The sequence below is a fragment of the Nerophis lumbriciformis genome, linkage group LG18 (assembly GCF_033978685.3).
Source record: "Nerophis lumbriciformis linkage group LG18, RoL_Nlum_v2.1, whole genome shotgun sequence".
NCBI classification, from domain to species: Eukaryota; Metazoa; Chordata; class Actinopteri; order Syngnathiformes; family Syngnathidae; genus Nerophis; species Nerophis lumbriciformis.
In genome coordinates this window covers 27,133,638-27,150,000 of record NC_084565.2, presented here as the reverse complement: position 1 = coordinate 27,150,000, position 16,363 = coordinate 27,133,638, and the positions used below count along the sequence as shown (strand labels likewise).

Below are 16,363 nucleotides of genomic sequence, written 5' to 3'. Positions count from 1 at the left end.
TAATCATGATAAATCACAGGTTAAAATTAATTTGCCAAATTTAAATTAACTTAACAAAGACAAATATTTGCATTAAAATGCAATTGTATTGTCAAAATGTCATACAGGATTTATTTTTTTTAATGTTTTATTTTATTGCATGCCATTTGTTTGTTTCAAACTTGTGAACAGTTTCTTATAAAGTCCCGTCAGGGTTTATTTCGGAGTGAAATTTGCCAGTTATGGTTGCCTTCCAAGTAACCATCGACAGTTAAAGGGGTAATATTGTGATTTTTTTGCTCCCAAAAACAAAAAAACAGATACTATATCAACAGGTAAGAAAAGTTAGTTTTGCATAATAGGACACCTTTAAAACCTCTTAAGGCCCAAGCTGTTTGTTTACATGCTTTTTTTCCCCCTCTTTGCTATTTGGACTTATTGGACCCTAATTAGAATAAAAACTAAAAAGCATCCTTTGATATGATGTACTTAGTCCATAAGTACACAAACGTGTACTTCATGTGTAGTGACATGCACATTTTTATTTTTACACTTTTCTTTCCAAATTCTATTGTATGTTATACTCTTCTGACACCACCAGATGGCAGTATAAGCCACCAGGAGGCGTTCCGGGGTTAAAGAGAGTGAAACTCCAATGAGCGGTGGTGCCCGGCTGATGACCCTCCAGCTGACCAAAGCGCTGTAGGAGGCGCGTCAGGCATAATTGCCCAGCAGAAACAACACCATATCTGTACAATCAAACCAGATCGGCATAAGACCCCAATTCAGTAGTGTACACAATTTTGGAAATAAGAGCTAAAAGGTGCTGTCCACGCATGTGGCCACTAAAGCCTTTAGAGGTTAAGCAAAAGAGCATGAACGGGTCAAAAATAAATTGCATGTTTAATCTGCGTATATACTTTATTTATACAATATTTTCTGTGATCATCACAAGCTAACTCTTTATTTTTGACAGGCATAATCACAGTATTTAAGTTTGTTAACGGCATCATGTATACGTAAACACAATGTTAGAAACAGCTCCATGATCACAAACATTTTGTTCGATTGACGCAGCATTTTGGTTTAAAAACTGCATTTGTTGATCCCACTGTTCTATTTGCTCTCATTCCATTGGGCATTTACAAACCCCGTTTCCATATGAGTTGGGAAATTGTGTTAGATGTAAATATAAACGGAATACAATGATTTGCAAATCCTTTTCAACCCATATTCAATTGAATGCACTACAAAGACAAGATATTTGATGTTCAAACTCATAAACTTAATTTTTTTTTTGCAAATAATAATTAACTTAGAATTTCATGGCTGCAAATGTGCTAAAGTAGTTGGGAAAGGGCCTGTTCACCACTGTGTTTCATGGCCTTTCCTTTTGACAACACTCAGTAAAGGTTTGGGAACTGAGGAGACACATTTCTTAAGCTTCTCAGGTGGAATTTTTTCTCATTCTTGCTTGATGTACAGCTCAAGTTGTTCAACAGTCCGGGGGTCTCCGTTGTGGTATTTTAGGCTTCATAATGCGCCACACATTTTCAATGGGAGACAGGTCTGGACTAAAGGCAAGTCAGTCTAGTACCCGTACTCTTTTACTATGAAGCCACGTTGATGTAACACGTGGCTTGGCATTGTCTTGCTGAAATAAGCAGGGGCGTCCATGGTAACGTTGCTTGGATGGCAACATATGTTGCTCCAAAACCTGTATGTATCTTTCAGCATTAATGGTGCCTTCACAGATGTGTAAGTTATCCATGTCTTGGGCACTAATACACCCCCATACCATCACAGATTCTGGCTTTTCAACTTTGCGCCTATAACAATCCGGATGGTTCTTTTCCTCTTTGGTCCGAAGGACACGACGTCCACAGTTTCCAAAACATTTTTGAAATTTAGACTCATCAGACCACAGAACACTTTTCCACTTTGTATCAGTCCATCCTAGATGAGCTCAGGCCCAGCGAAGCCGACTGCGTTTCTGGGTGTTGTTCATAAACTGTTTTCGCCTCGCATAGGAGAGTTTTAACTTGCACTTACAGATGTAGCGACTAGCTGTAGTTACTGACAGTGGGTTTCTGAAGTGTTCCTGAGCCCATGTGGTGATATCCTTTACACACTGATGTCGCTTGTTGATGCAGTACAGCCTGAGGGATCGAAGGTCACGGGCTTAGCTGCTTACGTGCAGTGATTTCTCCAGATTTTCTGAACCCTTTGATGGTATTACGGACCGTAGAATGGTGAAATCCCTAAATTCCTTGCAATAGCTGGTTGAGAAAGGTTTTTTCTTAAACTGTTCAACAATTTGCTCACGCATTTGTTGTCAAAGTGGTGACCCTCGCCCCATCCTTGTTTGTGAATGACTGAGCATTTCATGGAATCTACTTTTATACCCAATCATGGCACCCACCTGTTCCCAATTTGCCTGTTCACCTGTGGGATGTTCCAAATAAGTGTTTGATGAGCATTCCTCAACTTTATCAGTATTTATTGCCACCTTTCCCAACTTCTTTGTCACGTGTTGCTGGCATCAAATTCTAAAGTTAATGATTATATGCAACAAAAAAAAATGTTTATCAGTTTGAACATCAAATATGTTGTCTTTGTAGCATATTCAACTGAATATGGGTTGAAAATGATTTGCAAATCATTGTATTCTGTTTATATTTACATCTAACACAATTTCCCAACTCATATGGAAACGGGGTTTGTATATCTAATGTATGTGCAAACAAAGCTGTGAAAATGTAAATGTAATCCCCATAATAGTCGCGTGTACATGGAGAAAGCTGACACGCCATCAGTCTCGTTGCAGCAGATAATGCAGGTAAACAGGCCTAAATGTGCTAAAGACCTGGTGAATGGTAAAGGCCGAGAGACCCGGGGAATTAGGGTTTAATCCGCTCGACTGTGAAATGAGAGAAGAAGAAGAACGAGCAGCCGTGGAGTACAAATGAGCAGCAGGTGTGATGGCAGGTGGCTGGTGGCCGAGACGCTTATGTGTAAGACGGTGCACAGATGCAAGCAACCCCGCCGAGGGCTGCTACAGGACAGGTGTCTGTGTGTATGTATGGCTTGACGGAGATGGCGTCGCTATGACAACACCAATTGTTGACTCATAGATGCAATCTTCAAGCGGTGAACTTTGCGGATCATTATTATTGTGCGGCATGAGGCGAGCACTTTAAATGTCAGCGCATGCTGTTTAATCAAACACCGGCGCCAGGTATCACTTCCCCTCAGACAGCAGGCAGACGCCGCCGATGCCTTGCATCATCCGAGACGACACACTACGGCAACCCGCCTGGCGTCTGACCCGCGATGCGTTCACTTGCCGACTTATTAATGAACTCAATGTGCTCTCGGAAAATGAGGATCAAAGGGGAACTGCACTTATTTTAGAATTTTGCATATCCTTCACAATCATTATAAAAGACGAAAAGACAAAAGTTTTTTGTTTTTTTTCTTGCATTCTAACATGTAAAAAATCATCTCTTTCTTGGTGGCGAGCAATGCAGCTAATGGGAGCAATCAATTCTACCTCTCAATCACTTTAAAAAATGCGTTCCGTAACCTGAATAATAACCAAGCTGTAGCGACATTGTTATTGTAAGCGCGAACACTGAGGAACTCTTTTTCTAGCGTACTAACTAGAGATGTCCGATAATTGCTTTTTTGCCGATATCCAGATATTGTCCAACTCTTATTTACCGATTCAGATATCAACCGATACCGATATATACAGTCGTGGAATTATTAACACATTATTATGCTTAATTTTGTTGTGATGCCCCGCTGGATGCATTAAACAATGTAACTTTACCATGAATTGATTAACGTGGACCCCGACTTAAACAAGTTGAACAACGTATTAGGGTGTTACCATTTAGTGGTCAATTGTACGGAATATGTACTGTACTGTGCAATCTACTAATATAAGTTTCAGTCAATCAATCAAAAACAAGGTTTTCCAAAATAAGAGAACAACTTCAACTCCAGTTATGGAAAAAAGTGCCAACATGGCACTGCCATATTTATTATTGAAGTCACAAAGTGCTTTTTTTTTTTTTAACATGCCTCAAAACAGCAGCTTGGAATTTGGGACATGCTCTCCCTGATATAATCCTGATACCCATTACAACTATGGGAAATACTATACTTTGACTTTCACAAAGTGCATTATTTATTATTTTTTTTAAACATGCCTCAAAACAACAGCTACAAAAACAATGAAGGCACACAGCTTCAGTCCAGAGTATACTAGCCTACGTCCGTGTTTTACCGGATATGTACTGCTCCGTACAGTGGTGTTTTAAAAAGTCATTAATTTTATTTTTTGAAACCGATACCGATAATTTCCGATATTGCATTTTAAAGCATTTATCGGCCGATAATATCGGCCTGCTCTAGTACTAACACATCGGCATGCTTCGGTGTTAGCCGCATCTCTGTCTGGACTGGAGCCTGCAGTGCCTCAGACTGGAAGTCTCTGCAGAGAGTGGTGAGGACGGCGAAAAGCCGCTGCCTGACCAGGGCTCAGAAAATCTGCAGAGACTCCTCCCACCCCCACCAAGGACTGTTTTTACTGCTGGACTCTGGAAAGAGGTAGTCACCTGAAATGGTTTTCACTTCACAGGTGTCATAGTTTTGATGCCTTCATTGATAATCTACAATGTAAATAGTCATAAAAATAAAGAAAAACGCATTGAATTGAGGTGTGTCAAAACGTTTGGCCTGTACTGTGTGTGTGCGTATATATATATATATATATATATATATAATATATATATATTTATATATATATATATATAGAGTCGAGGTTTCTGTGGTTTGTCCGTTATACAGTGCTATATAGTGATATAGCCTCTGTGTTTTTCCTGACCTAACGTATATATATATATATATATATATACATATATACATATACATATATATATATATATATATATATATATATATATATATATATATATATATATATATATATTTCTCGCTCACTTATTGACTGAAAGAGCGCGCACTTGCTGATGATGTCACGTTATCGATAGGAAAATGCATTTTTAGACAATATGATTTGCCTGAGCGACGAGGAGACGGCGAGAGTAACAAGCGGTAGAAAATGTAGAAAATGGATTAGAAAGGATAGATTAAAAAAAATAAAAAATAAAAAATACATGTAAATATATATATATATATATATATCTGCATATATATATATATATATATATATATATATATATATATATATATATATATATATATATATATATATATATATATATATATATATATATATATATATATATATATATATATATATATATATATATCCATCCATTTTCTACCGCTTAATCCCTTTGGGGTCGCGGGGGGTGCTGGAGCCTATCTCGGCTACAATTGGGCGGAAGGCGGGGTACACCCTGGACAAGTCGCCACCTCATCGCAGGGCCAACACAGATAGACGGACAACATTCACACTCACATTCACACACTAGGGCCAATTTAGTGTTGCCAATCAACCTATCCCCAGGTGCATGTCTTTGGAGGTGGGAGGATATATATATATATATATATATATATATATATATATATATATATGTTTGTTTTTTTTACTTGCCACTTTCCGCGGGCCGTACTTTGGGGACCCCTGCTACAGTAATTACATTGGACAACCTGACATTTTTATTTTATTCATGTACGGTTTGTGTTTTGTTGATTACATTCTGTCAGTGTTATTTAAATGTGTCTATGTTGATAGGAAGGAGTTGTATTTCATTTTACTTACCGCTATTGCAATACAATTGGCAGGACGAGAGAGAGTGATAGAATGTGGAGAGAAGGGAGTAACAGTGCATGGAGGAACAGAAAGAGAACAGGGTGAAGGCAGAAGTTGCAGAATTTCGACCTCATTATTTGTCAAATCCTAGTTACGGCTCTGGTTCCAGTTAGAAACCGGCCGCCGGCTCTCTGGGTTCGACCAGATAAACAAAACCAGACGTCAGTTCCAGTTCCATCACTCGTGCGCCAACATTTGAGTGACCAGTGATGTAACCTTATGTGTCAGTCACTCTACCCTCTGCTGTGAGTTTGCCCTGCGGCCCCTCCGCTTGCATGACCAGCCTTTTTTTTTGACGATATGAACGTAGACTGGTGAAGTAGACATGTTGCAGTATTGATTTACAGAGAGCATAATGCAACTCACTGATTAGTGTCCAACTACACTGTATTCATTGTAAGTCTGCTCCCCTGCTATCGCACAGCTCAGCTGGCATTTTTAGACATTTAGTTTAATTTATGTCTGAGCCAGGAAGGTGAAGGATGTTAAAGTGGTTGTTAAGTTCTGTGAAACAGGAGCAGGTGGTCATTAAAATGCTTGTAAAGGCATTTTTACCTTGTCTTTTGTGTCATGTAAAAAGCTTTAGCAAACTTCTTTGATCAAATACATTTTGCACTAAACCCATTTGCAAGACGGAAACCAGCGACCTTAGTGCCCTAAAGTAGTACATTTAAAAAGGATTTTCCAAGTACAAAAGTTAATGCTAGAGTCACGTTTGTCCGTGTTATATCTTTCGTTAATACCTTGAGCCATGAAAGTACCCCACTAACAAACCTAAAAAGGTCATTCCACAATTTTATACAGTAGGGTGCGTGATCTCACAATGCTTAGTGCAGTGGTTCTTTAACCTGGGTTCGATCGAACCCTGGGGGTTCGGTGGAGCTTCCGCCGCGGAGGTCAAGACACATCCGACTCATCTTGTAAATAAAAACTTCTCCCTATCGGCGTACTATGGATACCCCCAAATATTGTTCCATCTGATTTGCAGGTGTGTCATTTGTTGTGAGTTCATGCACTGTGTTGGTTTTGTTCTTTGAACAAGGTGATGTTCATGCACAGTTCATTTTGTGCACCAGTAAAAAAAACATATAACTTTGTCGTGAATTTGAAAAAAATAAAAACATTTTATTTATCACTAAAGAAGGGTTTGATGAATGCGCATATGAAACTGGTGGGGTTCGGTACCTCCAACAAGGTTAAGAACCACTGGCTTAGTGGGTTGCAGATACCATTTTTGCAGGCAAACGTTTTTGTTTACCACCAATGAAAAATGGACTTTGCAAAATAAAAGCAAGATACAGTACCAAGACTAAGTAGACCCTATTCCAAAGACTTGGTTAATTGATCAGTATAAGCATATCCACTAGCTAAGCAATTTCAATCAAATCAAATCAAATCAACTTTATTTATAAAGCACATTTAAAATTTACCACAGGGGTAGCCAAAGTGCTGTACAATGGGCAGGTTAAAAGATAAAACGAGTACCGAGCAAACACAACACAACACAAACAGAACACGATAAAAAATAAATAAATAAAATAGAATAAATAAAAACATAAAAACATAAAAACAGGTTCACAGCAGGTGTATTATGGGGCGCCATTGCAGGATGGATATCACTCAGTGTTAAAAGCCATGGAATAAAAGTATGTTTTTAAGAGGGATTTAAAAACAGGAAGAGAGGAGGCTTGTCTAACACTCAGAGGTAGGTCGTTCCAGAGCTTGGGAGCAGCAACGGCGAAAGCTCTGTCACCTCTAAGCTTCAGCCTTGTGTCAGGGACCGTCAACAGTAGCTGATCGGCTGATCTTAAGGATCGGGTGGGGCAGTAAGGCTGAAGGAGGTCGGAGAGATAGGTTGGCGCGAGGTTGTTTAGACATTTAAAAACAAATAAAAGGAGTTTAAAATTGATTCGATAACGCACATGGAGCCAGTGAAGGGACGCTAAAATAGGGGTGATGTGCTCACGTCTGCGGGTCTGTGTTAGCAGACGAGCAGCAGAGTTCTGCACGAGCTGCAGGCGGGCGAGGGAGGCCTGGCTAATGCCAACATACAGGGCATTACAGTAGTCAAGACGAGTCGAGATAAAGGCGTGGATTAATTTCTCAAGATCATGTCCTGATAGAAGCGGTTTCACTTTCGCTATTTGGCGTAATTGATAAAAGCTTTTTTGTACGACGCTGCAGATTTGTTTTTCGAATTTAAAATCTGAGTCGAACTTTACCCTCAATGACCTGTTGCAGAGTTCTTGTCCTCGTTGCCGAGTCAGTTTTCATACCGAAGAATTTCGTAAGTCTGTAAAGGCTAATGGACAAACCAACTTTAGGTGGCTGCTTGACCTGCAAATTTTCCATCAAAAAGAAAAGACCATTATTTCAACTATATCCTGGAGATAAGTTGATTGGCAACACTAAATTGGCCTTAGTGTGTGAATGTGAGTGTGAATGTTGTCTGTCTATCTGTGTTGGCGACTTGTCCAGGGTGTACGCCGCCTTCCATCCATGTGCAGGTGAGATAGGCTCCAGCAACCCCCGCGACCCCGAACGGGACAAGCGGTAGAAAATGGATGGATGGATGGATGTTTACAAAAAACACCCTAAATTCAAATACTTTGATCTTATTTCTATGGATGTTCTCATTCATCCAGGTCATTGTATTCGGGCACTCAAACGATTGCAACTGGACTGTTTGGTTTTGTCAGGCTTGGTAAAAAGGATAGGACTCAGATGCAGAGTAGGGAACTTAGACAGGCTTTTATTTTGACAGCTACCTTTCACCTCCAAAGTCAAGGAATACATTATCTATTTTAACCAAAAACTAATCGGCAAAAAAGGTTCCAAAAAAAAATAGGAACAACCGAAAATCACTCCGAACGGAGGAAAACACAAAAGCAAAGACAAACTATAATTGGCGCCGTATATGCTAAACAAAAAACGCTCCAACAGGAGGAAGAAACAACAGCTATGAAAAATTCTACACTATCTAATCTAATAAAGTTTTAACAAAAATTGTCACTCAAAAATTTGAGGAAAGAATGAAAAATAACTGAAACTCACTACTTCGGCTGAATAAACTAAATAACAAAAAATCACTCTGCTGAGGAGGAAGAAAGGAAAACTCAAAATTGCAACGAAGGGATTCAGGATCAAGGAACATAAGCACAAGACGAGGCAAGGCAAGACAAGGCATGGACATGGACATGGACATGGAAGCTAGAGAGCACGAATAAACGAGACAATCTGGCACAGAACAAAGGGAGGAGTGGGCTTATAACACACATGAGGGTAATAGGGAACAGGTGGAAACAATCAGGGAACCGGGATGACGTCAGACTGATGACACAAAAGGAAGGGCAAGTGACCTGAAACGAGAGGAGAGTTACTTTTCAAACTAAAACATGCACATCACAAGACAGAAAAAAACAAGACAAGACATCCCTCACCGCGGTGTGACAGGTTTGGCTCAAAGATTAGATCAGTCAGATCTCGTCTTGCGGCTGATGCCAAAACCCCCAACTATTTATACTCCAAATTTGATAATATGGCGCTTCTTCTGCGAAAGCAATATTCACTTTTTTGGATCTTACACGTCACTCCAAGACGACAAGTTTGTTCTTTGTTTGCAACCTGCAGCTAGCTCGGCTGACGCTAACGCTAGCAGCCTGCTCAATTTTACGTGTGAAACAGTATAATCATAATCAGAGTCAGAAATACTTTATTTAATACCCGAAGGGAAATTAAGATTTTCAGCACAATCCCATTCAAGAGCAGACAAACATTACAGGGAGACAGAACAGGAGAGAAAGGTGAGAAACAGGTAAACGCTGGGGGGAGTGAGAAAAAAAAGTCTAAGCCTGGGGGTCCAGGCCGAGGTCAAGGAAAAGAAAATCTCATAGCCATAACACACGTGTGTAGGAGGGAAACATCAAAGAACACAAAGGACATTAAAGACATTAAAAGAGCAGAGGTGATGCAACCAGCCACTTCTACACACAGTCACAAAAGTAAAACAACAAAAACATATACACTGTGGTGGCCTCTGCGGTGTTCCATGCCATCGTCTGCTGTGGTGGGTGGAGCATGGCCAGAGACAGGAGCAGACCCAACAAAGCAACCAAGAGAGCCGCCTCCACCCTCAACCGGCCACCAACTCTGGACCAGTGTCCAGTCCGCATGGATGAGCGAGGATACGTACAAAGAGACTGAGGTGTCCGATACTTGCTCATTCAGCCAAGATACTGTGAAGCTTGTCCAGCTGCGCAGCCCTGCTTTGATTCAAACTTATCAGTTTGAAAATGCCATGAACACGCCAACATGTGTCAGGTGATGGAACAGAAAGTGTTCATCTAGACCAGTGTAACCATACCCATAAAACACTCCCTACAGGGCTGCCAAAAAATATCTGTGTCTTAGCTGATTGATTGATTGATTGAGACTTTTATTAGTAGGTTTCACAGTGAAGTACATATTCCGTACAATTGACCACTAAATGGTAACACCCGAATAAGTTTTTCATTTTGTTTAAGTCGGGGTCCACTTAAATTGATTCATGATACAGATAAATACTATCAGATATATACTATCATCATAATACAGTCATCACACCGCAGCGGTACTCAGTTGTAATGCACTTTTTCACCACGTGTGGCAGTAATGACAATATCAACCAAACAGATGAAGACTGCAGCTAAAGTCATAGAGAAGTTTCTTAAGCGCAAAAATTATGACTTAAGTGGTGAAGGTGTGTTTTGATTTGCACACTTAAATTTGTGTTAAGAAAGATACTTATTAATTTATTGTAGTTATTTCAACACTACATGAGCGTATGAACATTTATTTTTCATCAGTTATTTAGGAGTGCCTTCCTATTCAGTATATTCGGTTAGTACTTATTATTCTAATCAGCCTGACCTCAGCCAAAGGTTTATGTAATGACAAATAAATCTTTGTGATTAACACGTGGTTCCATATAATTTTACAAGGTTGTAAACTGTAAGTAAGATAGATATAATTATTGAATATTATTAAAATTCAAGAGTAAGAAGACTGATTCAGGGTTAATTTTTTAGTAGGCCTTTGTCCCCTGTGTAGTGGAAAAGTCAAGCCCCGAGTGAAAAAAGGTTAAGAACCTCTGTTCCAGACCATTCGGCATCCTCATTAGATCACTGATCTGATGTTTTTGGCTTTGCATCACGTTGTAAATTTTAAAAAAGTAGGGTTTTTTTCTCTGACACGATCGTGGTGAACGATTGTGCCAGTTAATAATGAATCATTTTTGCACCATGTTTTAAACTTGTTAAGAAAATAACAAAAACTCTACACTTGCAGTCTGCGTAAACACACTTCAGATACAGTTTTTTCATTTCCGCCACCACACCCTTTCAAGCCCTATTTTAACATTTCTCAAATGCTGGAACAAATCCGCCCTTGTGCCCCTGGTTAGAGTGTCCGCCCTGAGTTCAAACCCCGGCCGAGTCATACCAAAGACTATAAAAATGTGACCCATTACCTCCCTGCTTGGCACTCAGCATCAAAGGTTGGAATTAGGGGTTAAATCACCAAAAATGATTCCCAGGCGCAGCTACTGCTGCTGCCCACTGCTCCCCTCACCTCCCAGGGGGTGAACAAGGGGATGGGTCAAATGCAGAGGACGAATTTCACCACACCTAGTGTGTGCGTGACAATCATTGGTACTTAAAACTTAAAAAAAATAATTTGGTCTACCATAAATAGAATTGGCAATACCAGCTGTATGTGAATGGAGCTTACAGCATCCTCACTGTCCTTCTTAAAAAAAGTTAATATGCTCCTTTGTCTGCCAGAGAATAAGAAGAAATAGCAGGAGGGAGCTGTGTTGCAAATTTAGCAAAAATTCAGACGCCTCTAGATTCTCTTATTGAAAAAAGCGACTAGCAACAAATTCAAAGGCTTTTCATGGCCTTTTGGAGACTCGAACATGAAAGCACAAATTGCTCTTTGCAATCAACCGCTATCTAAAAGCACACACAGGTGGCTCTGTCTTGTTTGTATTGCTTAAAAAACAAACAAAAAAAAGACAAAATAGGCGACAGAAGAAAGATAATTTGTTTAGATTTAATTTACCATTTGTGCTATACATAGGCCATGGACAGTTAAGCAAATTAGACAAGGTTGTTTCATTTTGATGTGACCAATTCCTTCCTCACCCTGTGTGTCTATTTTTTTTTTTTTACATTTGGTTACTGGGTACTTGCTAAATATTAAAGAAAAACATTTTTATCACTTTTATGACCAAAATGTTAATGTCCTATCGTTCATCATGCTCGACCAGGAAGTAGACTGGCAAGATTCAGACAAACAACACAAATACTGTTTAACCTTGACAGAGGTCTGCTATCCTACTTGTAATTGTCTTTCCATTATTTCCCCATCTTTGTTTTCTCAGGTTTTTGGCCCGATGATTGTAGCCCGAAAAGGAAAAGGAGGCAGCAGAACCAGGACGGCCATGGAAATCAACCTCAGCCAGAATGTGGCTTGGCTCCTGCCTTTCTTCTTCCTGCTGGTGATGGTCAATGTTTGGTCCTCCCAGGGCCAAGGATGTCCTCAGCGTTGCGACTGCATCGGCAAGCTCAAGACCGTCTCCTGCCGCGGTAAGCGTCTGTCTACACTACCTGAAGGCATCCCTATGGATACCAGAATCCTGGACCTGAGTGGGAATAAACTGCGCTGGGTGGAGCATGGTGACCTGCTTCCCTTCCTCCGCCTGGAGAGGCTTGATCTCAGCGAGAACATGATCAGCGTTTTGGAACCAAATGCCTTTTCTAGTCTCCAGAGTCTGCAGTCGCTTTCCCTCAGGGCTAACCAGCTGAAACTGGTCCCCATGGGGACTTTTTCACACCTGTCCAATCTCACCTCACTGGATCTTAGTGAGAATAAGATTGTGATTCTTTTGGACTTTACTTTCCAAGACCTTAAAAGTCTGAGGAAGTTAGAAGTTGGAGACAATGATCTGGTGTATATTTCTAACAAGGCCTTTTTGGGTCTGGTGGGACTGAAGGAGTTAACCATTGACAGGTGCAACCTGACGTCTGTGTCAAGCCAGTCTTTGTCTTACCTTCACAACCTGGTCACACTGCGACTGCGCTACCTCAGCATCTCCACCTTAGAGGACCAGAACTTCCGTAAGCTAGGAAACCTGAGGGCCCTGGAGATCGACCATTGGCCCTTTTTGGAGTTCATCTCCTCCCACGGCCTGCAGGGTCTCAACTTGTCGTGGCTGTCTATCACGCACACCAATCTCACCTCTGTGCCCACCTCTGCCCTACGCAGCCTCTCTCACCTCACCAGCCTCAACCTGTCCTTCAATCCTATTTCCGTCCTGGAGTCCTGGGCACTGAGGGACCTTCTCAGGCTAAAGGAGCTCCATCTGGTCAACACCAGGCTGGTGACGGTGCAGCCATACGCACTGGGCGGTCTCAGACAAATCCGCCTCCTCAACCTCTCAGCCAACAACCTTGTTACCCTGGAGGAGGGTGCTTTCCAGTCGGTCAACACTCTGGAGACCCTGCGTTTGGACAGGAACCCATTGGCGTGTGACTGCCGCTTACTTTGGATCCTTCAGCGCAGGAAGACGCTTAATTTCGACGGTGCGTCCCCCGTGTGTATGACGCCTGTCGAGGTGCAGGACCGAGCTCTGAGCGCCTTCACGGACTCAGCCCTCTTTGACCATTTCACATGCCAGAAGCCCAAAATCCGCAACAGGAAACTGCAGCAGATATCGGCTCGTGAGGGGCAGGTGGTGTCGTTCATTTGCAGGGCGGAAGGAGAGCCCACACCGGTCATATTCTGGATATCCCCTCAGCGCCGTCGCATTACCACTAAGAGCAGTGGCCGCTTGACGGTATTAAAAGAAGGCACCTTAGAAATAAGGTATGCGCAGGTGATGGACAGCGGAACCTACATTTGCATCGCCAGTAACGCTGGCGGGAATGACACTTATTTCGCTACTCTCACAGTCAGTGGTCTCCCGCTCGACGCCGCCCTAATGGCCAACCGCACCTACTACGCCGGAGACCTTAACGACACCAACCTGAACGATACCAGAGTCTTTCTGAAGTTCACTCTGGACCTCAAGACCATCCTCATCTCCACGGCAATGGGCTGTATCATGTTCCTGGGCGTCGTCCTCTTCTGTTTCATCCTGCTCTTCGTGTGGAGTCGCGGGAAAGGACAACACAAAAACAATTTCTCAGTGGAATACTCTTTCAGAAAGGTTGACGGACCTGCCACCAGCGGAGGGCAGGGGGGTGCACGCAAGTTTAACATGAAAATGATTTGATCCAACAGGTGGAGGTGTACTTTTTTAGTACTACCTTGCTAAAACCTGTGGGGGCATCAGGACTCAGCGCCTTGCCTAAGAGCACCTAGAAAGGGGCAAACTAGTGACCGATGTACAAATTCAGCCGGGGTAAGCTCTAGCTCCCCCATGAGCTTGAACAGTACTGTTAAGCATTCTAGAAAATGAATGAATGAACTTCTCCTTTCCTTGATGCTCTTTTTAAATGTCAGACACATTCATCATTTGGTCTTTGTGTTCGCAACATTAAACACAACCTGAGTATACATTTTGGGGAAAAAGACAGACTTCACTAAAAGAAAACTTGTTGGAGGAACCAAAAAATGTCTATTTTTACGAGAATTTAGTCACATTTCTTACGACAAGTATCATCAAAGATCGGAATAGTGAGTGTTAGCATGTCTGTCCGACAGACTGAAGCAACTTTTTATGTGTGGAGTTTGAATGTTCTCCCTGTGCTTGTGTGGGTTTTCTCCCACATCCCAAAAATGTCAGGCTAATCCATCCATTGACTACCGCTTGAAGCAATGAAGAGGTGGGGACTTGCGGAAGATGCCTCCTGTGAGTGTGGGGACCCAGTCCAGACAGTAGAGCATATAGTAACTAGTTGCCCCAAACACCGGCCACCGAATGGCGAACAAGGTCTGATTGACCTGGACGATGACACGTTGACCTGGCTTGCCTCAACAGAGCTGAAAATCTAAAGACACACGACAGAAGACAGAAGAAGAAGACTACCGCTTGTCCCTTTTCAGGGTCGCGGGGGGTGCTGAAGCCTATCTCAGCTGCAATCGGGCGGAAGGCACGGTACATCTTGGACAAGTTGCCATCTCATCACAGGGCTAACACTCACATTCACACACTAGGGCCAATTTAGTGTTGCCAATCAACCTATCCCCAGGTGCATGTCTTTGGAGGTGGGAAGAAGCCGGAGTACCTGGAGGGAACCCAAGCAGTCACGGGGAGAACTAACCGGAGGCTCTAAATCAGGCCTGGGAAATTATTTTGATTCGGGGGCCACATTTAGAGAGAAAAAATTTGTCTGGGGGCCGGTATATCTATTTTTAGGAACACTAGTACCAAACCTTACAATAATGTCTGATTAATGCTAAAAACTTAATGACAGACCGCCTTAAAAAACGTAATGGAATTTTACATTTTTCTATGAAGGATAAAACACTGAATATTGACAAAATATGAACGTCTCCCCCCCTTTCGATCGACACATTTTACAATCAAGTGAAACGCAACAAAAATGCAACAAACAGTAAAATATGAACGCGAAGGGTACAAAATAAACCCACCTACAATCTGATACATCTGATATTTGCTGAATTCCCTCCAGGTATCAATAAAGTACTTCCTATTCTATTAAATTCTATATATTACTAAGCTTTAGAACTTTGTTGTGAAAATCTCCTTCCGCGTCTGTGGAAACGCTTCCCGCCCACACTGCTTGGTGCCTCGTCTGAGCTGCTGTGGCGTAGATGACCATAGTAATTAATTAGATGACCATAGTAACTAATTAGATTACCATAGTAACTAGTATATCATCCAACCATTGAAATACTTTGTATAGTTGAAGACTTACGGTCATTAGAAAACATCACTGCACATCATAATGGCAGCTACAGTTTCCATCTTAAAGCATACTTGCCAACCCTCCCAAATTTTCCGGGAGACTCCCGAAATACAGCGCCTCACCCGAAAACCTCCCGGGACATATGTTCTCCCGAAAATCTCCTGATTTTCAGCCGTAGCTGGAGGCCACGCCCCCTCCAGCTCCATGCGGACCTGAGTGAGGACAGCCTTTTTTCACGACGGGAGGACAACAGGGTGACAAGAACTAAATCATCCAGACTAGAGATAAATTGTATTATTATGTTTATCTTACCTAAAAATAAATATATTTATTAATTTAAAAAAAACATATATATATATATATATATATATATATATATATATATATATATATATATATATATATATATATATATATGTATGAAATACTTGACTTGGTAAATTCTAGCTGTCAATATACTCTTCCCCTCTTAACCACGCCCCTCCCCCCCTTACCACGCCCCCCCACCTCCCGAAATCGGAGGTCTCAAGGTTGGCAAGTATGTCTTAAAGATCTAAAAAAATGATTTGGGAATGTCCGGCGGGCCAGATTAAAAAGCTTAACGGGCCGCATGTGGCACCCG

General features: G+C 41.5%; 1 protein-coding gene across 1 annotated transcript in view; it reads left to right on the top strand.

Moving 5' to 3' along the window:
• Nucleotides 1-16,019, top strand: part of lingo3a (leucine rich repeat and Ig domain containing 3a) — a 116,844-nt gene extending 100,825 nt beyond the window's left edge. Inside the window, exon 2 of the mRNA XM_061977920.2 lies at nt 12,249-16,019. Coding sequence (XP_061833904.1) covers nt 12,261-14,141 — 1,881 coding nt within the window. The 5' untranslated portion in view covers nt 12,249-12,260 and the 3' untranslated portion in view covers nt 14,142-16,019. The remainder of the gene's footprint in view (nt 1-12,248) is intronic.
• The last annotated feature ends 344 nt before the right edge of the window (nt 16,020-16,363 follow it).